This window comes from Leptodactylus fuscus, chromosome 10, assembly GCF_031893055.1.
Source record: "Leptodactylus fuscus isolate aLepFus1 chromosome 10, aLepFus1.hap2, whole genome shotgun sequence".
Classification (NCBI taxonomy): Eukaryota; Metazoa; Chordata; class Amphibia; order Anura; family Leptodactylidae; genus Leptodactylus; species Leptodactylus fuscus.
Window position 1 is genome coordinate 14,799,517 of NC_134274.1, and position 25,361 is coordinate 14,824,877.

General features: G+C 41.3%; 1 protein-coding gene across 1 annotated transcript in view; it reads right to left on the bottom strand.

Moving 5' to 3' along the window:
- Positions 1-25,361, bottom strand: part of TCERG1L (transcription elongation regulator 1 like) — a 110,538-nt gene that overhangs the window by 52,545 nt on the left and 32,632 nt on the right. Inside the window, exon 4 of the mRNA XM_075257723.1 lies at positions 15,985-16,182. Coding sequence (XP_075113824.1) covers positions 15,985-16,182 — 198 coding nt within the window. The remainder of the gene's footprint in view (positions 1-15,984; positions 16,183-25,361) is intronic.

A 25,361-nucleotide genomic window follows, 5' to 3' on the forward strand; every position in this document is an offset into this window, starting at 1 on the left:
TATTTACCCCCATATGTAGATGACAATTTTGGAGCACCATATAAATTATATATATCTCAATTGCATGTGCGTATATAGTGCTACTGGTCAATGAAGAACCACTTTGCACCACTCCTGCAAAGATGGCAACATTGAAACAAGTTTTAAGGGATATTTAAGGGTTTTTTTTGGCATGGGGTGGGATGTGGCCTCCACTAGGTGGGTTCCAAATTTTCAGGAAGTAAAACACCAAAACATTTTAGGCTATACCCCTATTTACATGACATGTCCCTTGTTTAACAGAGCCATCTCCTACTTAAAGGACAACATGGTGCAGCATACTACCCTTTATAATGTTTCCTTATACTGTACCCCTCCATAGTATAATACCCCCTGACTGTAATACTGCTTTAGTGCTCCATCAGCAAATAATGCCTTCAAGCAGTATATATTTCCCTGTACAGACCCATATACAATATACTTCCCCCTTCACACATTATAATACCCCCTTTACTAAACCCAGTAGACTATAATGCCCCAGTTGCTGGTCCCACAATGAATAATATCCCCTTTACTGGACCACCACATAGTACAAAGTCCCCAGTATTGGCGTCATACTGTATAATTCCCTCTTTACTGCCCCACATAGTATACAGTATTACCACCTTTACTGACCCTTTCCTTTTTTTTTTTTTTTGTCTTTGTTTTCCTTATCAGTATGTCTGGAGTGTGGGAGGAAACCCATGCAAACAAAGGCAGAACATACAAACTCCTTGCAGATGTTGTCCTCGGCAGGTTTCGAACCCAGGACTCCAGCGCTGCAGTGCTAACCACTGAGCCACCGTGCTGCTAAATTCTACCCCTTTTGTCCAAGACCACCCACTGGATCCCTAAGCACAGGAACAGCAGAGAGGTAAATAATACAGTATAATGATACTAAAATGTTTCCCACAACACTCTGCTCAGCTCTTCATACTATATATACCGCTACCTGCAGATCACAAATCATTAAATATTTCAGATCACTTGGGATCCCTCCTGTATTTTATGATAGGTAAGATACCTATCCTATAATAAATACCGCAAAAATACAGAAATGATTCCAATAAGCTGTAACATCTAATGATAGAAATATAACAATAACCGCCATCCTGGCACGCCATGAGCTACGATAGTGCAGGGAGTTTTACTTTGAGGTCTAATTTCTGTTGACTCATATATTCATTACATATTTCTTGTAAACCAAAAGTGCCTTATAAGACAAAGCAAAGTAATTAGATCTACTGGAAGGAAGAAATTACAGAGCGATGACTCCCTGTGCAGATGTTTCAGCAGTATATTTAAACAGGTTTTATTGAGGATCTGACTAACAGCATTGTAGCGGTTTATAAAGAGGGTTAGACGGCTGAGCGGCCATAAATAAAAGAACAGGGTTGTACATTATTAAGGCGTGGTCAGCCATAAGTCTTGTTTTTGGGATCTGTATTCTATCGATCCCACCGATGCATTATACAGAGTGTTACAATGTATCAGCTTCTCTCCAGTGATACTTTGTTCATTCCAATAGCAGAACAATTACCATTCCTTGTACTGCAGCTCTAAACACTTCACAAAAGAACATTGGTTATGTAAACCTAGTTAAAAAGCCATTCGCAGTGCGTAGACGAAGCATGAAGCAGGTCATATAGGGTGAATGGGGCGTCAGCACTTTGTATCGTGTAAAAGTATCACAGCGTTAAACACTTCTGCGACTTCCTCGGCGTAACATTATGATTTGTCTGCATCCTGCCGGGAGATGAGATTATAACCCGCTCCCGTATCAGTAAAGCCTTTTGCAGTGATATGAAACCATCTCATACGTTCAGGCTCTTTCCGCACCGTCTCCTCATTGTAAGAAACTATGGGAACCCTGGGAATGTTTGTTGCAGTACTTTTTATCTCGAGGTTGTCAGGTTCTGCAGTATGGGTGACAGCACCCCTCCTCCGACCCCTCTTTTATTTCTTTTGGCGCTCAGCTTTAGTACTGTTTGTGATTGGTAAGGAAGGGGTGAATTCTGCACCTTCCTGTGTGAGAGATAAGGATGTAAATACTACAAAGGGGACCTATGGGGCTGCTATGGGATTTTAGGTTCCAACCTTTGCCTATGCATACTAGGTGCCTAAGCAAGATTGTATAGATATGGGATTGTAAGCCTATGTTTGTGATTGAAATGGCCTGGCCTGTTACCCTTCTTATGTTTTGGCTTGGTGTTGAGATTCCTTGATCTAGCATCTGTGGGATATGTATGAGACAATGACCCAATCCATGGAGCCCATGCCGCAACAGGTCAGATTAGCAGTTGTGAGAAGGTGACCGGCAGAGTGTTGGAATCACGTTATACCTTCCCCAGGTTTCCGGTGAGAGTCTTGAGTAGGCCTCAGCCTAGATGTGGGTCATAGGCTTGTTACTGGGCCATAAAAGGCAGTAGAGCCTGCACTTCAGGGCAGATCCTGAGAGTGAGAGGAGGCGCCTGGGTCTGTCCTGAAATACTGAGAGTCTGGTGAAACTGTACAGTGCTATTTTGTTTGTTCATGTGGTTGGTAGTAAGCCACATGTATAGTCGGCTTTATAATGTGTAGTTAGTGCTCAGACGAGCAGGGTTTTGTTTTTAGTTTTTGTTTGAAGTTAAGGAACATTTTATTTGTTTGTTTGGTTTATTTGTGTTTGTTATTTTTCCAAATAAACCTGTTTACACCAGATATTGTGTCCCTGTCCCTGGCTTGTTGGGTCCACACCACTGCTACTACCAGGCTACATATATATGTGTGTGTGTATATATATATATATATATATATATATATATATATATATATATATATATACATACACATACACATACACATACACATACACATACACATACACATACACATACACATACACATACACATACACACACACACACACACACACACACACTGCCTGGCCCTGTCAGCCATAGCACAGGGCAACATCCTAATTGTACCAAACAGCTCCTTAATATATCTGGAAATGGCTAACTTCTCAGCAATAGAGGCATCAATAGTGAAGATGAAAGAAATGAAAGAAAAGCATTTTACTGATGTGAACCCCAACTATTTGGCTGCACTTATATATTAAAGTAAATGTTGTGCTGACAGACTCCCTTTAAATAGCCCTTGCACTTTCAGCAAACATTTAATAAAGCAATAGCAAAAGTAAGTGAAAGAAACTTTGTAAAATATCAGTGAAAAATGCTTCTTTCTCCACTTCTTCCTCCCTCCTTCTGCAATTCCCTAGTAAAATCTAAGAGTTTTGAGAGTAGAAACGGACACAACGCAGTGATGGATAAAGTCATAGAAGTCAATGGAGAGGAGGAAATAGAAAAACAGTGTAGATATATGCAACTACTGACTCTGGAAAGGGATATGACTCCATCCAAAATTCATAAATATATTGCTGCTGCATAATGCCCTCCATGCTGCTGCTCCCCACGGTTCCTGAACAACAAGTGCAGTTAGTTTTGGTGTCTGATATGCTACTTAAGCTCTGTAATGTCAGAAGGGCAGTGTTAGGCAGGGGGTGTGATTCAGAACTCGTGTCTGAGCTCAGAATCATTCCCCTTGTCTGCTCCTGCCTGACACTGTCCTCCTGACAGTATAGTGTCTAAATTGTATACCAGGCAACAAAACTATCTACATCGATTGCTCAGGAATGGTGGGGGCTAGAGAAAAAATTCCAACAGTGTTGGAGTCTGTGAAGGAGCAGCTATTAAATGAAGCAAAAAAACTTGTTGGAGGTGGTGAAAGGTCCTCTTTAACAAAACTCATGGAAACATAAGGATGGAAACTTCTGTACACATTACAAGACAGGGGATATGGCAAAAAAATGCAATGTAATAAATTATTTAAAGGAAATTAAATGAAAAAATTCCAAAAGATGTGTTTCTTCAAAAAGGTGACTACTTGGCAGGCAAGCGATTAGCATTTCAGAAGGTTGTTTAGTAGTGTAGTTGCCCTGAAGCGTCCGTCCTGTTGGCACGTGCCCTTGAATAGAGAAGGTAAGCTTGACTGATATGTATTTACTATACAGGAAGGATCTATTTCTGTCATGGCTGGAATAGTTCTTGATACACGCAGAGTGTCCATCACAGGAGCAGGGGGAAGCTGGAGATTCACATTGTATGTCGATAGAAAGGACATTTTGAGATGCAAGACACTTTACTAACACATGCCAGCTACTTGTGCGGAGATTATCAGGAAAGGTGCAGGCAGAGCAAACTAGTCAAGCATGAGCCCGAGCAAGATTAAATTGGAAGGAGTTGTTTGACATGTATTCCTTGAAGAAAAGAGACTGATTTTACTTACAAATACATTCTTAGATCCTTCTTATATTACAGAGGAAACGGCAGCCGTTATTTAATGCTCTAATGTATGACGCCTCCATAAATTGGATAAGGGAAAATGTGTGAATTTCTACTTACAATATTTGTTCTGCAATGTTGCAAATGCTGTTGACTAAAGCATCGCAGAAATGAATGTATTTGCAGAAAAGCAACGGAAGATGAATATTTTGTAGCCAGCGCTTTCCAGCCGCTGTAGAACATCATGACTCTATGTTTATTAATGAAGCTAACCGTTTCCTTTACATACTAATCAGAAGAGCGACGGGATCTGCATTTACATAAATACAGGATTTGTGTCTGATAGTTTATTAATGCAAGAAAAACTTAGATAGATAGATAATGTCTGAATATAAAATAAATTTCAATGGAAAATTCCATTTTAAAAAAAATAAGTGGGGGAAAAAAATTCACCTTAGGCTAAGTGCCCACATATTGCGGAAACACAGTTTTTTTTGTTGCAGATTTTCTTGCATTTTTTTGAGCCAAAGCCAAGAGTGGATTGAACAGAAGGTAGAAGTATAAGAACTTCCTAGATATTTCCCATTCCACTTGTAGCCATTCTTGGCTTTGACTTAAAAAACCCCACCACAAAATCTGCAACAAAAAAATCTACATGTCCGCAACGTGGGACCTTAGCCTTTAAAGAAAAAAAAAGTTAAAGGGGTTGTGCTATTAAGGACATGGGACAGGGAATGAGAGTACGACTTCCAGGTGGCCCAGTGATCAAGACAATGGGGCACCAAAAGTTTCCCCTTGTGATTTGGAGAGCCAGTGTACTTGCCTGGCTGGTGCCCCACTTACTTCTGGTGCTGCCAGAGATTACAGTCCAAGTTGCTCCATAGAAGTGTTGGTCAAGTAGAAGCTCAGAGAAGGTGTGGAAAAATAATAAACAGTGATACTCACCATCCTGGGCTCCCTCGCAGTATAGGGTGCATTTCTTGGTCATCTTCTGGTCTCCTTTGGCCTCTGTCGCTAATTACAGTCCGTGTAGCCCCATAGAAGGGAATGGAGCTCAGTCAAGTAGAAGCCCAGAGAAGGTGTGGAAAAATAATAAAGAATGATATCTACCTACCTGGGTTTCCTTGCAGTATAGGGATCATTTGTTATTGGTCTTCTGGTCTCCTCTGGCCTCTGTCGGAGATTATAGTCCAAGTAGCCCATTAGAAGGGAGTGGAGCATCAGTCAAGTAGAAGCCTAGAGATGGTGTGGAAAAATAATGCCCACCTTCTTGGGTTCCCTCACAGTGTGCAGGGTGCATTTCTTGGTCATCTTCTGGTCTCCTTTGGCCTCTGCCTAAGATTACAGTCCGAGAATCCCCATAGAAGGGAATGGAGCATTGGTCAAGTAGAAGCCCAGAGTAGGTGTGGATAATAGACAATGATACTCACCTTCCTTCACCTCTCGTGGGCTCCCTTGCAGCATACGGGGTGAATTTCTTGGTCATATTCAGGTATCTTTTGGCCTTTGTCTGTGACGTCACCACAGAGGTCTGTAATTGGGCCTCAATAGTGATATGTAGAGTAGAAACATCATGACACTTTCACACATCAAAGAAGAGGCTGGAATACAACTTTAGATGTCCTGGAAGGCATACCAGATTCCACGAGGGAGGCCAGGAGATGTGTGGGAAGGTGAGTATGACCTCCACTGGGCCTCCACTACAGTATACCAATTCACATCCCATGTTTCTTTGGTTGTTATACTTTGGGTTCTGAAGAGATACTAGAGTATAATAATGATTCGTGGGTGGCGAACCCTAAAAAATTCTATTTTGGATTAACCGAATTTTGGAAAACTTGGCTCATTAAGAACCCCTAGAAATAACCTGGGCTACATAGAGACTTTTTGTTCTAAACCAGATTGTTAAAACATGGGTCCTACAATATACAGTATACTGCCAGTTCTCATGAATACACTAGACCCATAATGCGAAGAGTCTACCGAGTTATTAGCCAAATGCCCCAATAGTTTTGCCATATTTGGTATAATAGTTCACTGACCTTACAAAAAAAAGCTTATTTACTTACAGATCTACCTTTAATGACGTCTAGAAAACTTAAATTCACCCTGTTCAGAAATGGTGATCACATATCGTTCTTTTAATTTTGCGGTATAGGAACAATGCTACTACTTCTCGAAACAGGTTTCTTCTCAACAGCATTTGATACGTTGCAGTTCTGTTCGTAAAGGATGTAAGTCATTAGAGGAAGTCATTGAACTAATGAAAAGACCATCTGTCTCTTCTGCCATCATTTGGGTAGATTTCTACTGAGCTCAGCCAGACTTTATCAAACAGGTCCCCTAACTATACACCGTATCTCTCTTCTCATCAATATTCTTCTAGCCCCAGGTTACGCCACGTCTACCTGTTTACCCTTTACCCTTTACACAATGGGGTTTAAGAAAATATTTCCTAGAGCTACATTTATAAAAATGCAAAGTGGGCTAAATAACGAAGACTTTGAAGGTTTTTGCTGTGAATTGTCAAGGGAATTGAAGTAAAAACTGGAGTTAAATCGAGAGCGCAAAATAATTACGGAGCGTGTTAATGTAATCAGAGAAAATGAGAGCAAGACAACGGTATCGAGTAAAATTAAGAATTAACTATTTCTATTCTGAAGAGAACATTAAGAGGTTTGTCGCTTAATTTATGCTGTTTCTGACTGCTCGTTGACTATATTTGTCCAGGCAGTCCCTTCTTAGGGAAGTTTAGATATGTATTTGCAGAGTTAGGCTAAGTATATACGGGGAGTGGAAGCACGGATTTTGGCACCGAGAGTTACGTGGGGAGCTGCGTCACTCTGGGGTCAAAATCCGCCTGCCACGACTATCGCATCTTCCGACAGTCGTGGATTCCCCCTCCGGAGCAGGCTCAAATGAATGGCTTGACTCCGGAGGTTGCTGCCGCCAGGCGGATGCCGCGGCATCTGCCTGGAGAAAGGGCAGCTCGCTTCTACTGCTTACAGAAAAAAGTACATAGACCACCATTGTGAGGGGGTGGTTTATGATGTGGATTACACGCCATAATCTGCCGCCTCTGTACCCGTGTGAATGGGCCCTAAAGCAGTTGTCCAATGTTGAAGTTACAAAAGCCAAACGTTCCAGGCTCCCCGGCTTCAATGAGCACGGTGTGTCCAACTATGAACGTCCCTTCTGGCCCAGTGGTCTTGTGACCCATTGTAGTCTGGAGCTGTATGTGCTCCTGGGTTGTAGAGAACACAGATCAACTCTTTAGTATCACAATCGAGCTTGTAATAACATATCAACCCCAGTTACAAGAGTAATCAGCCAAAAAATTTAAATGCCCCTAAAGGTCTGAACCAGAGAAATGGCCAGGTCCTGAAATGGTTAATTCAACTTTATTTGCATCACTTTCTAAGACGAAGTTTGGCGTATGCTCCGGGAACGTTGACGCTTCACTGTTGTATTTATTTTTCTAAACCGGTAAAATAATAATGAATATTGCCACCGCCTGATGTGAACGACTTGTCACCAGGTAGTCTTGTCTTCTCTACTGTGCCAATCCAATTTTCAGCGGAATAGTTGAGTCATGGATGACAGTATAACAGTTAGCTCGCGATACGCTGGCTAACAATGTCTATAATTTTTTAACATGGTTGTCAGGAAGTATGTCCTTAGCAATCAGTCTCAAGAAACTCAGATCTTCATCTCAAGACATAATTGTCACTAAACTGATAAAGCACAAAATACTTGGCAGGACTTAGTTTTCAATTTTTGGGGAAAAAATATCTTTAGAAAAGGCCATCAATTCTATATGGATTGGTGGGGGTCCGGAATCTCCAATCCACCCCTGAACCATTTGGGCCTTACATAAGGGACAATGGAAATCATAGAAAAAATGAGGCTCCTTTCAGGAGATGTTTGATACCCCCAACAAGGTGAGGTTCAGGTGCCCCCTGCCATTTTTATACTCGATTTCTTTACTAATGTTAGAGCCCCTTTGAAGATCATCAGTCATCATTAGAGATGAGTAAACTGGTTTGTAGTCAACCAGATTCATTAAGAATTCTCCAACACTTTTGGAAATACGCCAAACTCAAAACACTATTATATTTTGGGATTTCACCTGTCCTTGGCTATCTTATAGTCTTTCTAAGTCATCTTACAATCTCTTGATGTCATAGACCTGGAGGACTACTTAGACCTGTGAATGGACCTCAGTGGTTACATGGGGCACGCAATTTGGCACTTAAAGGGCAATGACGTCAGATGGGTGAGAGCCAATCACTCCTGAGGCATGCGCCATCACCAAATGGAAGATGAATGATGAGGAGATTGAGGACCCCCAAGAAGCGTCAGATGCTATCAGAAGGCCCAAGAGAAGTTAGGAAATGTGGAGCACTGCACCTCCCATGAGGTGACCTGAAGCGACCGCTTCAGGCAGCGCTATGCTAGGGCCCCAGGGAGGGCGGCATTTTTGCTTACCTAAGCCAGTCCAGGACAAGCTGCCCTGGACTAGCTTAGCGTCACCAAGCGGTGGATTGGGGAGGCTGCTGGAGCAGTGCTGCTCCAGTGGCCTCCCCTTACGCTCAGACAGAGAGCAGGTCCTCTCTGTGCCTGCTCTCTGCCTGCTAACGCCGCTCCGCCACGCCCCCTTCGTTCCGCCCCCATTTGCTCCGCCCATCCTCCTGTGGGGGCATGGCTTTCTGTCCGCCTCGGGCGGCGAAAAAGGCAGGTTCACGCCTGTATGAACCTCCCGGAGGCCTCCATTTCTTATACTACGGGGTATGAAGAAACACCAGAGTTCTAGTGCTTTGGGTTTGGATCAAAACAAAGCAAATGGACAAATGAACCAAGATTTCCCCATCTCTAGTCATCAATGTTCAGTTTCACACATTGAATAGAATACATTATATCTAAGCTCAGGGATACTTCAGTGGCATCATAGCAGTCACATGGGTTGCCTCTATAGTAAGTAATCAATTAACCTTATTTTGTGATGGATAATATGGACAATCTGAACAAACAGCTATGTCTGGTCTTGCAACTCAATCCCATTCACTTACCTAAATGACCTGAGCTGCACTACCAGATAGAGCTGCATACTCTTATTGATGATCTTATCTAAGGACAGGCTATCAATACGCATTACTGAAAACCCCTACATTGCATTTCTCTATCTTAACACTGAATTAACCATGAAAGAAAAGCTCCTTTACCCTCTGGATAAAATCAGAGACCTAGGCAAGTGTGAGCCCATAGATTTCTATCGAGGTTGGACAATGGATCATTAGGTCTGATTGATTCTCTAGGAAGAAAATAAGCAAAAAATTCCTATAGATTTTTAACTTATTCTATGTACTTTAGGAAAACAAGATGTTAAGAAAAATCGTATCCACTTATTAAGATTAATGAAGAATTGGTTCCCATCTTGATTAAAAAGGTTGATGTATGAAGAAGACCCTAGTGTGTCCATCATGTCTTAATAGACATTGAGATGTTACTAATATGGCGAGTCACTTTTGGCCAGACGTGTAGGAAATGCAGACTTACTTGGCAGCTATTCAACTGATTGGCTGTCCATGTAATACATAGATGGGTTAGAGCCACTAGAACTCTACTGGGAGTTTTCCCACCATAATAACTTATTTCTATCCACTGAATAAGTTGGAGTTTTGCATTCATAACTTTATATTCTCTTACCAACGCAAATGGGAATGAACACAGAATCAGTCTGGGACCGTTCTCTGTGACAGCTGATGTACATTGCTGTCATCCTATGATGGAAGACAGCAATGGACAATATAAATGGTAGTGTGAATGCTCATTTAGAGATCTAGAAATTAGATAAACAGTGACTACACTATGCTTTATAGATAGGTTCCTAGGAGCCCTGACAGTGTCATACACTATGTATTATAGATCGGTTCCTAGGAGTCCTGACAGTGTTATACACTATGTTCTATAGATAGGTTCCTAGGAGCCCTGACAGTGTTATACACTATGTTCTATAGATAGGTTCCTAGGAGCCCTGACAGTGTTATACACTATGTTCTATAGATGGGTTCCTAGGAGTCCTGACAGTGTTATACACTATGTTCTATAGATGGGTTCCTAGGAGTCCTGACAGTGTTATACACTATGTTCTATAGATGGGTTCCTAGGAGCCTTGACAGTGTCATACATTATGTTTTATAGATAGGTTCCTAGGAGCCCTGACAGTGTCATACACTATGTTCTATAGATAGGTTCCTAGGAGTCCTGACAGTGTTCTACACTATGTATTATAGATAGGATCCTAGGAGCCCTGAAAGTGTTCTACACTATGTTTTATACATAGGTTCCTAGGAGCCCTGACAGTGTTCTACTCTATGTTTTAAGCCAATTGAAGGTGCAGTTCATACAGACCTTGTTTTTACCCAAAACGAATCAGGGACCTGAACCAACCAAACTCAGAATGAAGTGAATCCTGAATGCTTCAACTATCTCTACTCCCCATTCAAAAACTGATACATGTGGGTATGGGTGAGGGTTGTCTTCTTGAGAAAATCCCCCAAAATTTTAGGCCATCATGAAAATACTTTAAGAAATGGGACATTGTTCTGCAAATACTCATCTTTTTTTTTCTCCCATTAAAACCCTCGTAAAACTTCAGAACAAAAAAAAACAGCAAAACATTATTGAGATCTCAACTTGTTTGCTATCAACAAACCTCGCTAATGAGATAAACTGACAGAACATGAAAGGCCATTGAACAGAATTGTTTTTGTAACATGAAGTACTGCTTGGCTGTTGTATGGCTGATGGATATAAGACTCAGGCACATCCCAGCTGTTCTACAACACAACAGAAAATTACATCGAAAACACTAAATCATTCCGAGAGCCAATGAACAGGTGGCAAATAGTGTATTTAGCAGATGGCCCGGCTTTTTTTTTAATATTGCTATGTGCGTTCTTTAAAATTTCCAATTTTTTTGTCTATAGCTATTATTTATCTCCGTTTTTTATTCCATTCCCTACAACAATGCAAAACAAAAAGTTACAAGGTTAACAAAGACAACTTTCCATCGAACGTAACTTGAGTTTTTTGTTACTTTTCCATATTCGATTTTCATTCTATTTGACTTAGAAAACAGATGAAAATGCGTGGGATTTTCTCAGGGCATTCCTACCACATCTGTCAGTTCTCAAAGTTCTTGCTCAATATGCTGTCCATAGTGCAAGATGATAGTTCATCTTAATTTAGTCTGATGGATAGAACTGAACTCTTGTCCAGCTCCAGAGACATTGCTTTAATTACAATGGAATAGGAAACTTAAAGCTTTTGCCTTTCCAGCCTGCCGTGGAATACAGAAAAGGCAAAGTCCTGACACTTGGGTAAGTTTGACTAATTAATCCACACAGTGGAAGGATGAAGAATGGCGGATCATTCACTGTCAAATATCCAAAAATATACAGTTTGACTAAGGCATATAAGGAATAAATTGTGGCAACCACTGTATAAAAACTAGATAGTCAAAAATTTCAAAATTTGTTTGTTTCGGATCTTTGGGTTTGGAATGGACCAGTACGTTGGTCCAAACTCAAAGTGCTAATTGCCCTAAAAAGTCACTCTGAGAACGCTGTCTAACATCTTTCAAGCTCTTTAATCCTTTAAGGACACAACAGGGGTGTAACTTTAGGGGAGCAGATGGTACAACTGCACTTGGGCCCATGAGTCTTAGGGGCCCCATTTACCACTGATTCCATAAGGCTGAGGGTCCATAAGTTACTCTCACTACACCTTTCACCTTTCTGAATTCTTCTGATCACTGGGTGTTTTTGCATGCTAAATGTATTACCCCTGTCCTCTGGTCAACTGGAATCCAAAAAATTAAGACACTTAGACTTCCACTGTCAAAAAAATAGAAACCTTTTCATGACCGATGGAGTAGCTGTTCAGAGTATAGTCAAGGATGGATTCTGGGGGGAGGTTGTACCCCAAAAAGGGGAGAAAATGGATGTGGAGGGCCCAAGCTGGACTTTCGCACCAGGGCCCGTAAGCCTCTAGTTAAACTACTGGACAGAGGGTGTTTTGGACGTTAATGCTTGGCAACTTTCACATTTTCCTCCCCTGTACAACTACACAGGATGCCCCAATGATATGAACGCTCCTCGATATAGATAGAGCTGCTCATTTGACTCCGACAGTAGTTGGTCTGTCCTCGGTGGGAAACCCTTCTCCATATCTACTGCTTTGTCCTACAGGGAAAGCTTCTAGATAAAATGATCCAAAAGTGATGACAGGTTTGTTTTTCCTCCATCCGTCATAAATCTATACAGCAGATTAGCAGAAAATGGTTCTGAGTTTACACAGCTTATTAAATGTAAAATCTGTACATGGAAGAAGGAAAATGCCATATTGATTTTTTATAAATTGCTCTTCCGTGAAAAGAAGTAAGCAATACAACTTTCATCAGCCAACAATAGCCTCGGAAGAAAGATGAAAAGGGATTTTTTAGAGTAAATCAGAACCATCACTTCACAGAAACATATAACACCTATCGCTAGTTACGTGATGTGAGAAGAGGTCCCGCTAGAAGGCAACCAAAGAGGCTAAAGTACATTGTGTGGAAAAAATCATAGTAGACAACCCACCAAAATCTTGACCTACAGTAAAGCAAAATAAGGCGATGATTGCCTCTTTATGTGATGCGTGAAAAATAAAAGCTTATTTCCACTTCATAAAATAAGATTTATAACATCGATGTTTGTCTACTAGGGTAAGTTTCACGATTTTGTTCTATCTGATCTACTTTGACTTGGGTTTCCTTTCTGTTCTACCAAGAATATTCCGAAGACCAATCCTTCTCATATACAAGAGATATATATGTCCTCCATTAATGTATCAGATACTTTCATATCATTGGAACATTGGATCATGGGACATACAATAACATCAGCAATGTTAAATTTCAGCATGCAGAATTCTTTGTTCTCAGAAGATAAGCCAGACGTGACTGTCAACTGTCAACGTCTTACACTCCTCTACCCGTTCAGAACACGTGCATGTTTTATCACAGTGCGCATGCATGTGTATGGGTGCGTCATTTGGAATAGGTCTTGAACAAACCGCTGCATACCCTTCTCTTACTCTGGTCTTTTTCTGACTTCTGAAACTATGCTACCTGCCCTGACCCATTGCCTGGCTTTTGACCATGCTAGAACTCTACTTGCCCTGACCACAGCCAGTACCCAGACTACATTCCAGACTGCCCCCTTGGTCCATCACAACTGTGTTTCTAGACCTGCTAGATGAGCTGTCACCTACACTGGGTCTATTCCAAGAAGTAGTATCCTGTTGGTTCAATGCTTCTAAGTCCAGGCCCCTATATACTGTAGGGTTGAAATGGTAAAGATAAGGGGGCCACTTAGACATTGCCTTCATGAGTAACCAATGTCAAACCATTTAGGTGACGCAGTGAATCCACACCGGCTGTGTTACACAGTATCTGTATGGTCTGTACTAGAGATGAGCGAGTAGGTGTTTGATCGAATACTACGGTATTCAAAATACTCGTACTCGATCGAACACTACTAGCTGATCGATGTTTAAGGTTCGATGCAGAACCAGCGTTGATTGGCAGAATGCTATACATTCTGCCAATCAACGCTGGTTCTTCTCTTACCTTTAGAAGTCTTCTCCGTACAGCGTCCCCGCGGCGTCTTCTGGCTGGAATTCACTCTGCCTAGGCATCCGGCCTAGGCGGAGAAGACTGCGCATGCGCGGGCATGCCCTCGCATGCGCAGTTGGCTCTGCTCAGGCGTCGGGCCGGGCAGAGCCGACCGCGCATGCGCAGTCAGCTCTGCCTAGTCCCCGATGCCTAGGCAGAGTGAATTCCAGCCGGAAGAAGATGCGGGGATGCTGCGCCGGGAGAAGACTTGAAGGAGAATCCAGCACGACCGTCACTCGTGGACTCGTCGAACAGTGTGCGGCTGTTCAAATCAGATTTCGAACCTCCGACATTTTAGTGTTCGCTCATCTCTAGTCTGTACATGGATATTGATCAACATATCTATTCCATAGAGTGTAAACAAGCATACACCTATACATCTAGATCTCCTTACAGGATTTTGGCTTTTGGGATAAAACTGGCTCAAACACTACAGTTTATATAAAGTTTATGAACCATCAGTACAATGGGTAATGATACCTATTTAATGGGCCTGCAGGAAAGTCACTCTGCCTATACACTTTTCACTACTATACAGTATGTACATCTTCTGGTTTGCCAACATTCGTCAATGTCTCTGCCAAGACATGCATTGCTCAGCTAATATCAGGTCCTCGGTGTTTCAGCTTGACACGCCAGATTTGCAGATAGCTTCACAGCGGAAACCATAATTAATTAAGCTGAAAATAGACGTAGTCAGAAAAGAGCAAAGACGAGTCCCAATATGTTAGGTCAAATGGAAATACGACCCAGGATGTTTCCGTACAATTTAGAACATTATTCATTTCTGGACTCGCTCCAATGCTTATATTTTTATATATATGAAACCAACCTACACATATTCATAGGGTATTATAGAGCCGTGTTTATTAGATAATGAGATGTTAAGGCTTTTCTAACATAATATCTGTATCATCTTCTCACATAGGAAACTTTATTAGCTTCCAGTAGATAAAATTTGGTCTTGGTCGTGCACAGAATCCACGAGTGGCTGGATGGTGAAAGGAACATCCAATAACTGACTTACAAAACACCATCAAAAAACAGGACATGTCCATTTTCACAAATCAGTCAATGGACTCAAGTCTATGAGGAATCAGTTGTGAAAAAAATGGACACCTATGTGGCCAGCACAGATCTTTATCCACTGGAAGTAAGAAATAGAGGTTTCTATTGAATGACTACAGCAAAAATCTGAAAAATTGAACTTTTTCCATATATTTGCTGAAATATTGAAAAACTCTGTACAAAAATAACATGTTTGTTCAAAATGGCATAAACTGAACCCCAAAAAGTTGCAAAAAATTCATATTGCAATCACAAGCCGCACAAGATGAAGTGATGCCTTAAATTGTCACAAATTTTGGCAGAGATCAGGAAGCAAAGATCCAAATTGCACAAATGTGTCAAAGAGAATCTGCCCCCTCTCCTGTCTCCATGTCTCTTTTTCCTTGTGGTCACGCTACAGAAGAATTAAATTTTTGTTGTTAGGCTCCGTTGAACATGGTAGCCCATTACTAGCCATGACAAGATGAGAGCAAAATTGGAAACCTAAAAGTGGACAACCCCTTAGTTGAATTTAGTTACCATTGGTGTACTTGGACGAGGGAGGTTGGATGGACCCAATGCCAAGAACTTGTGTCCGGATTATGTGACTTGATGTGTAATGGAAATGAGCACAGCATAGGTATTTCAATGTTGATGGTTATGGTCGGGGTCTGAATTTTGTAAGCAATCACCGTGGCCCAGTTAAGATATCAATTGGCCCAACTTGAATATATCTCTACCAGTTCCCATTCTTTTAGGAAATTTGCTTCTTTATGGCTCCTCCCTCCAGTAGACTTGCCTATATTGATGTCCAGATTTAGCCACACCTTAACTCCAAGTTACACATCCAAGTAAAGACACCAATAAAAAAAAACTTACCGGGCAGTTGGGAGGCTAAAAGTGGTATCTTGATAGGACTAATTGTCAACATGTGATACGGCGGAGCTAAAGGCGTTGTTAACCCTTGTGTTGATTCTGATTCAATGCCCATTAATGTTGCGGGAGGCACCGTCATGGCACCAACAATGGCAATAGACTGGTTGTTGCTGACTGGCTTAATTCCATTCTGGCAGCTGCCTGTAAACATAAAAAACCAAAAGGGAATACAATGTATTAGATAAGTATAAAGTACTGTCGGAGATTGCATTGCATGATTGTAAGATTACAAATATAAAGGCTTTATTCACACAACCAATGGCCAATATAGCAATGAAATATAGATAATGCATGCACAATATTTGGTCTTTGGACCATAAGCAAAGCAAGACTGCTCTCAGAAATAGAAGGGTTAATAGTTTATTTTGGTCAATTAAGAAAATGAAGTCAATTAAGGAAATAGAAATGTAAATCCCATCAATATTTGGTGTGACTGCCCTTTGGAGGAGGAGTCCTGGAAGTAATGATCCGGCCCCCAAAGAGCCCTGATCTCAACATCATCCAGTCTGTCTGGGATGACATGAAGAGATAGGAGGATTGGAGCAAGTCTACATCCACAGATCATCTGTGCTTAGTTCAGCAAGATGGCGGCAGGATCAACCTCCCTGCCCAGTACTGCCAAACACTATCTGCAATTACTGAGAAGGGATGGAAGGCAAAGGGCAAAGGTCACCCCAAATATTGATGGATTTCGTAATTCACTTTATTTGGTGAAATGCCAAAAATAAACTATTAACCCTTCTGTTTTTGAAAGTGAAAAGCGAAAGAGAGAGAGAGAGAGAGAGAATATCATCCAAGGTGGAGCTTTACTCTCCATGGATGAAATCTAATATAGATGTGCACGTTGGCTTTAAGTGTCATTGATCCTTTATAATCTTTGTAATTCCAGGTCTTCCTAGCAGATAATACCATATTAGATTGATAGAAAATGTAGAATGTTCTCTGTTAGGAAGATAAGTGGAGTAAATCCTAAAATGTACAAAGATAAATTGACAATTGCAGTCAGTTCATCGCTGGATTTTTAATTAGTCAGTCATTGCAAGTCCTGGCAGCAATAAGTGAGAGTGAGCATATGGATTTAGTAAAGAGAACTCAGATTTGTGATAGCACACAGAGGGAAGAATTACCATATAAAATAGCGCTATAATATATGTCGCTGGAGCATATGTGAAGCTATGTCAGCGAACGACACCCTGTCTGGCCCTGGAAAGCTTTCGTAATGTGAGCCGCAGTGTGAAAACTCGGCAACAATTGCAGTTGGAAGTGCTGGGAGTGTAATGTAGGTCAATGACAACATGGCCATTCTACAGAACTTTACTGCTCACTATAATTCCCTGGTAGGAACACAAAACAACCAATTCAGCCTATGTATATAGCCATAGAAAGAAAGCTTGCATGTCCATGAAACTCAAAAACATTCCCCCACTGTTGTTACATTGAATTCTATCTTCCTTCTGCTCAATCTAATTCTGTCAAAGTCACAAAGTCAACTAAACTCAGTGACTTGTGTTTATATAAATGTGTGTGTGTGTGTATATATATATATATATATATATATATATATATATATATATATATATATATATATATGTAGTACATGTTTATATACTACTGTAGGGTAAAGGTGTTGTCTGCATTACAGAATCTATTTTATAAACCCTATTGGGGAATTCAAACCTAATAAAGGGAAGTCTTGTATTTAGGGTGTTGTTGCGTTTACAAAGTGTCTCTCACTCTGGAGGACCTGACTTGACCTGCATTACACAAAAAATCCATTGATATGAATGGACACGGTGTAATACCTCGTTTCCCCAGTGGTGTTACTGCAGGGAAACTAAATACTTTCTGACAGTTTTACCCACAGCTAATTGTTAGAGGTCTCAAGAAGGAAACACTTTGCATCTGTCTATTGTGAAGGTCACTGTTAGGACTATGCGGCAGGTGTGGCCATGAGATCATGGTCACAGCCTGGTCCGCTTTCATTGCTCAGTCCAACATGTTGTTAGGATGGGGTCCTGCAGGTTTCCTTCTGGCGCACAGCGCCACCTGTGGGTCGATCCAGCTCTCGCCCTCTGCGTTGGATGGTGAGGTTTGTGGAGTCTAAGTCCAGCATTTGGCCTACTGAGCATGCTCAGACTTTTTGGAGATGCTCTGAGGCTAAGTCTCATTCTCCCCCTACTGAGCATGCTCAGACTTTTTGGAGATGCTCTGAGGCTGTCTCATTCTCTCCCTACTGAGCATGCTCAGACATTTTGGAGGCGCTCAGACGCCAAGTCCCGTTCGGCCCATACTGGGCATGCCCGGTGAGGTTGTGGGTGGGGACTTGCCTTTATATGGTGTCAGCCGACGTCTGCCGGGTGCTCACACTTTGACTATTACTTTGAGACAGGAGGTCAGCGCTAGGTTCCTGTGAAAGGCAGGTTGTCAGTTCAGGGATTCTAGGTAGGATTCCTGGGTACTGCCAGTAGGGAACTAATTAGCCTGTCCAGTAGTATTGTAGCTCCAAAGCTGTTTGTGGAGCCCTTTGTGTTGCTGACCAGGGGTGACATTTAACCCTTGGCAGCCTTTGCTGCAGCCTATACTCAGGTGCAGTTCCCCAGTAAGTTACTGGTGGACCATTGTTGCTGCCTGTTCACATTAAAGCTGCACAAATACCTTTGCCCAGTGAAGTCAACTGGTGTAAGCCTCCTTGCAGTCTGTTCACATTGTGAGCTGCGCAGACACATTCACTCAGTGAAGAAAACTGGTGAACGTGTGTTGCTCCCTATTCACACTAGAGCCGCACAGACATACTGCTGCTCTGCTTAGGCAGACGGACGCCCTCCTAGGGCTTGTGGACCTCGACTGCAGCCACTACCGCAGTCAAGAGGTTCTGTTAAGTTATAATTTATATATATATATATATATATATATATATATATATATATATATATAGACAGAACCGTAACACATGCATGGGGTTAATTCCCTTGCAGCCGATAGGCATGGTCGGTCTTCTGACTGACAGAGGTGCTAGCCTATGAGCACCTGGCGTGGGCACCTGGGGCTTGCTCTTTAGACATGCCCTTCCTCTATTTTAGGAGGCAGGTCTATTCGCCCCATGCCTTAACTCACAATTGTGCACATCTGTGCAGACATTAGTTGGCAGAGTGCTGCCTTATCTAGCTAGGGCTTTACTTAAAATTTTTCCCCAAGTAATTGACCTGGGAATTCCTACCTTAGCTAGTCTGAGAGCTGTAATGCTTCTACAGCAGGTGGCTGTAGTGGGTGCGGCCCAGGAAGCTACTGGTAACACACTGTCATACTTTGTATTTGTCTTGCAGTGGAGTAACTGCAAGACTTTAGAATTCATTTAAGCGGCTGCTTTGTACTGCAGTGGCAGCTGCCCTGTGAGGTAACAGGGAGCATCTAGTTTATGGTGTAGCCCGGCAGTGAGGTTAACTCTCGGGCCATGTTCACTCCAGTGCGCCCTGTGGTTCAGAGCCCAATTGGGCTCAGCAGGATATTATTATTTAGGTTTTTTTTATATATCCTGCTGACCGTAACAGTCACCATGTAATACGGAAAGATTGGTCAAAGTGGAGAAGGTCTTTAAGATGATTGTCCTTTGTGACTGTCACTTTGTTTGGGCTGATTACTGTAGTTAATGTGCATTCAGTCTTGACATCCTGCCAGACCACTGCCTGCCCTTGTACTCATTTCTGAGACTAAGACATGGATGAGGAGCCATAGGGGAATGGAGGACAGGGTAATTTTTTAAAAGGGCCTCTGGCCCCCAATCCCTTTTTGTTGTAATGGTCCATAAGTTAGGGCATCAGTATCTGACCAACATAGAGCTGATCAAGGTGTTTCTGAATCCTAGAAGCTGTAGTGATGGATGGAGCAGGAAGCTGTTGTGTTTCTATTCAAGTAATAGCGATATGGTTGCCTATCCTTTCTATAGTGGTGGTATTGGGGTAAAGCAGCTCGCTATTTTTGGCTCCATCCAGCACCCTAGTTTCTGGCTCTGGGAGACAGTTGGAACAGGTGATCGGTACAGGGATCAGGTGTTGGATCCCAACGATCAGATACTGACTAATACGAAAAATGATTGTTGGCCAAGAATACCCCTTTAATCCGATTAAAGTATTTAGAATATCCCACATAGGGAAAAAAGAAAATGTGAAAATCCAAAAAGAAATTCTTAGTAGAAATTCTAATGTAGCAGAGTCTGCTACATCAATATAGTTAACCTGGTAAGACCTGGTTCAGCTGGTTTCCTGTGTGCACACATGTGCCTGTTACCATCCCCCCCATGGACACCATGCGGCATGGAGGAAAACCTACATGGAAGTGTGGACTTCTTCTTCAAGGAGATGATTTTTTGGCATCTATTGCTGATGCGTGAAGATGCCTACAGCTGACTGGTATTTCTTTCTTCTACTGTGGACACGTGGGACTCTGCTACAGCCTGGGAACCTACCATCACCCACCTACCCCCAGGAGTTATGGAAGCATGGCAAGAGAGCAGCACCATGTATACCTGGATGGTTTCTGACTTCTTTGGGGCAGTAGAACAAAGTGGTACGAAAAAAGGAGGAGGAGGGCTTGTGATGAAGGACATTTGGGGCATTTTTTGTGGTTAATGGACAATAGTGCTGATGTAAGATGCCGAACTATCAGCAGTGAGCAGGAGATCTCATTACCTTCCAAGAACTACCACATGCTATCATGATAGCGGACTATATCCCCCACCTCTGCAAATATTTCTGCTTGTTATATCTACATGCTGTGACCCCTCCTCGAGTCCTACAACCACAGTCGGCTGTATTATTATTAACATCACTCCGCACAGAGAACTAAATGATCCTGAAGTGTGTCTGTGTTTCTTTCTTTTTAGTTGCTCTGATTCCTAGGATTTCTCTATCTGCCATGAGCTTGTATGTGTTTCTCTCTTGTTATATACTACTGTACCATCTATGAAACTGTATCACTGAAATTTCCCCATTGTGGGACTATTAAAGGAATATCTTATCTTATCTTAGTTAAGCAAAGGTTGGAGCTATAAGACTACCAAGAGATACCCCAATGGGCACACACAGGGTCTGCCACAATAATGCACACCAAAGATAACCCCCCAATTGCAGCTGAATTTTGCATTTAAGAAAAATTATGGAATAACTTCACGAGAGCCACAACTTTCTTTTTGGTTTGTTTATTTATGACCTTTTGTGGCATCCATCATTCCTTACAGAGATGCATCAAAAATTGATATTGAGCGGCTTCATTTTGTCTGACGATGCCAATCTAATTCTAATTGAGTTATCTCAGGCAAAATGGAACAAAATCGAAATCAAAGCAATCTAATAAAAATAACTAGTTGAGATAATAGAATTGATTACTTTGGTTTCTCAGGAAACCGGAGTGATTTGCATTTCAGAGAATCAATGGCGGAGAGATTCTGTACATGTGCTCGTCTTGACAGCTCAAATCACATTGAATCAGGATGATGGAGAATTAACAGGGATTAGATATTTCAGCGTTCTGCCCATATTTGATGAGACCATGATTTTCTAGGAACCGCCTTTTTAATGATCTTAAAGGGATCTGTTCCCGATGCTCTTGTGTCTTCTTGCACAGTCCAACCCAGACAAAGAAGTCCCCACCACATGTGACTTCTGAGGCCAATAAGGGTATACAAGCCAAGTGGGTGGTGATACTGCCTGACATACAGCACACAGGGACCCCAGCACTGAGAAACCAGAGTGTTACTGCCCAATTACCCTCTATATCCTAATTTGTATCAACACTAAAAGGGTTTATAACTTTGGAATGGCTGAATAGATTTTGAAAAAAAATAAATATCAAATTTCTTCAGATGATGTATGTGACCGGGCTTTTTACACCTGAGGATAGGACTTCTTTAAAAGGATCTGAGGTTATTTCCATTCTGTTCCAGTTTTTGCCATATTCTACATATGCGCCCACACTTGAGTTTAGCTTAAGGACTCCAATTTCTCATAACGGCAATACAACACAATATTATAAAAGTGTTGAAAGGCTTCAATTCATCAGTGCTGGATGGCTGCATATAGAAACCTATAGGATAGTCAGTATAGTCTACCCAGGTGATGCTTATGCAATATGTGGGGCTATTCAAAACAGTAATATAAATTAAATCCTGTAAAAAGTTTTGCTGCCATGTTGTGTAATTGTATTGAATGTGTATTGTAAGAACCTGCAAATAGATAAGAATATACACATGATTATATATACTATAATAGAACTGTAATAAATCCACTGGAAAGAGCCCAATATATACAAAGAGACTCAACTACAGAAGATCAAGGACCCTGTTATATGTTGAATCCAACACTGAAGCTGAAATCTCATTAGATTCACGAAACCAACGGGGAAGCTGCTAAAATCTATCATTCCTAGCTGTAATATACCAGGGAACATTTTGATTCGTTTCAAGGAGATATCTAGTGAAAGTATAACCGCCAATATAGTATATCATAGATGTATCAAAATAATCATTTGGAATGGTTCACAGTCTTTACTGGTATCCTATATAGATACATTACATATAATCAACACTGTATACAAGGTGCCATAAGAGGTCCAAGACTCCTATGTAACATAACAGGATATAGCATTTTCCTTGACTTCCCAACGCTTCCTATGACTTCTACTTGATCACTCTCCTCTCGGCCCTCTTTGACCTTTTCCCATTCCCTTTATGTCATCCCTCTTTACAGCAGGTCCCTTACATGATGAATTCTCTATTTGCTTCCACTTTCCGTAACCTTTGCCCTTCTTTCTATTCCCCGAGTGCGTTTCTTTTACATGGGTGATTAGAAGGAGACACACGGCTTCTTTTCATTGTGGAATTCAGCAATGATCCTCTACAAGACATCTATTCATTACACGCATAACTACCTGCCAAGTAACTGTTTAAGTCAAGGAAACATACAGTAACCTATATAGTCATGAATCAAGTGCAATAAAAGCCCTTCAGGTCAGTTATACCCTTGTAGTTGTAGTCCCTGTGTCCGCCTAGATGTAAAGACAATAAGGTGTATGGAGGCTGCTCCTGAATGGAGGGAAAGAAAGAAGGTGGATTAGAGAATGTGAATAGCCTGCCTAAAAATCTGGATTTATGGCATTTCTAATATTGTGCATTTAGGAAATTGTGATAGTTTGGGGTTTCCCATTCTAGGGAATTGGTGCAGCATGAGAAAAGTTTTGAATGCATCCAGGAAGTTGTTCCCTCTTTCTCAATAGATAGAAGATATGTAAATCATTATAGATGCGGTCTGAGTAGACAAGTGTTTCTGCAAGAGTGACTATACTTTCTCCACAGCTCTATAAAAAGGTCCTCTGATGCTACTTTTGGGTAGTACACTTCTTGGTGAGAGATTGTTGATTTCTAGATATGCCACTGTGACACACTCAAAGACATTTTGTCTAGCTGGCAGACTTTGAGGGGGTACGGAAATGGACTGAGACAAACAGAAGGGTTGTTTTGACAAATTGCCCACTATTTAGGCTGTTCTGACCTGGCTGTAAGGAGGGCGTGCAAATGGTAAGCAGGCTCTGGAAGGTCTATCCAATGTGATAGGAAAAAGGGGGAAAAAAAATCACAGCCATCCAACAGAATTTCTAAAGCAATGTAATGCAATATTGGCAATGCAAAAGTCAAAAAATTCAATGAATTTTAATTGAATCACTGACCCGGCTCTTTGTCTCCCTAGGTGCACGGACTAGGCGCACGGACTTATCGTTCCACTGGTTCAGAACGTGTTGATGTGGTAGCATGTGCTTCTGTTGGTATGTTTTTCAGCTTACACATAAATACGTAGTTTTGTTGTGACCATATAGTGGACTAGTTGTCATGATCTAACATCAATGGTAGTTTTAATTGTATATGTAGTTAATATCCCTGATTGTTGTATACATTTATTGTCCCAGTCCGCGGTGTCATCCTTGATGTAGTTCTTTCCATTAACAAACATATTTTGCTTATACATTGCTACTCATGCGCTTTGTTATACGTTTTGGTGTCAGTTCTATATCGTAACTATTTTTTTGTGCATGCGCCTCATGGTCCACTGAAGGAAAGTGCGCCATATTTGTTGTGGGCAAGGTAGGACCGCACTTCCAAGATATACATATGTGTGGTTCCCATGCATCTTTTATGAGATGAGGTTGTGGATTTTTATAGGTTTGCGCGGTATAATTTTCTGCATTTTCTGCTCGTTTCTAATTGTGGAACATCTATTGAAATGATTTTTCATTTTACATGTCGGTGCCAAATAATGTATTCAAAACTAATAATACATGTATCTTCTGATCGTGGTAATAATATTTGTTCAAACGCCAGTGGTAGTAATCCGGGTTTTTATATTTTATTTTTTATTTTTGGAGTTTTTGTTTTATATTGTGTTTTTAATTAAGTATAAACAGTTACAGCGGTCTAGGATCTAGCACGGGTACACATTTAGACACCGTACTCACAATTTTAGTTGGCTATGACTAAGAGAGGTTTACTCTCGAAACGCGTCAGCTAGAGCTGGATTTAGCGCACTATACTAGACCATCCTGTGTCTGTGATTAACACTATTGTAAGTAGTGACTATTGTATATGATGGTTCCTCAGTTCATCACCAAAATGAAATTTGGTATCACTGCACCTATTATGAGTGCTACCATTGAGAGGCACCTATTGCCACCTTGAAGAACCCTGGACTGCTATGGACTAGAAGTATATCGCCATTAGAAATGGGTTAAGATTCTGCTTGGGTTCCATCGAGTATTTGAGTATGGAGACCACATGGTTATGGCTTCACACGTGCCTTTGTCGTAGAGTGACACACTGCCCCAACTCCTGGTGATCATCTAGGGAGCAATCCTATAATACAATCGGTCATCCCTGGGAGACCTCTCATGGAAGGACTTTCAATGAAATTGCCCCAATTGTACCGTCAATGTGTCTGAGATTAAAAAAAATTAGATTGTGAGCTCCATTGGAGAATGATGCCAGATTTTGTACAGCACTGTGGAATAACCAATATAACCAATGGGGGAAAAAATATTCTAACAGAGTTTGAGCAATCACTTTTAAGCTTCCTGTTGATCTGCCATGATGTATTCCTGCCCGTACTGTTATTCTGTTTTCTATCAGGACCGCACCGAAGCTGGTTGCAGATGTGAGCTCGGCTGATTGATTCCTACAGATACAATATTTTATTTTTTCTTCTTCAGAAATGACATTATAAGCTTAATGGATAGATCTTATAGTGGATTACATTAGTAAAAAGCTGTGGCTAGATGATATA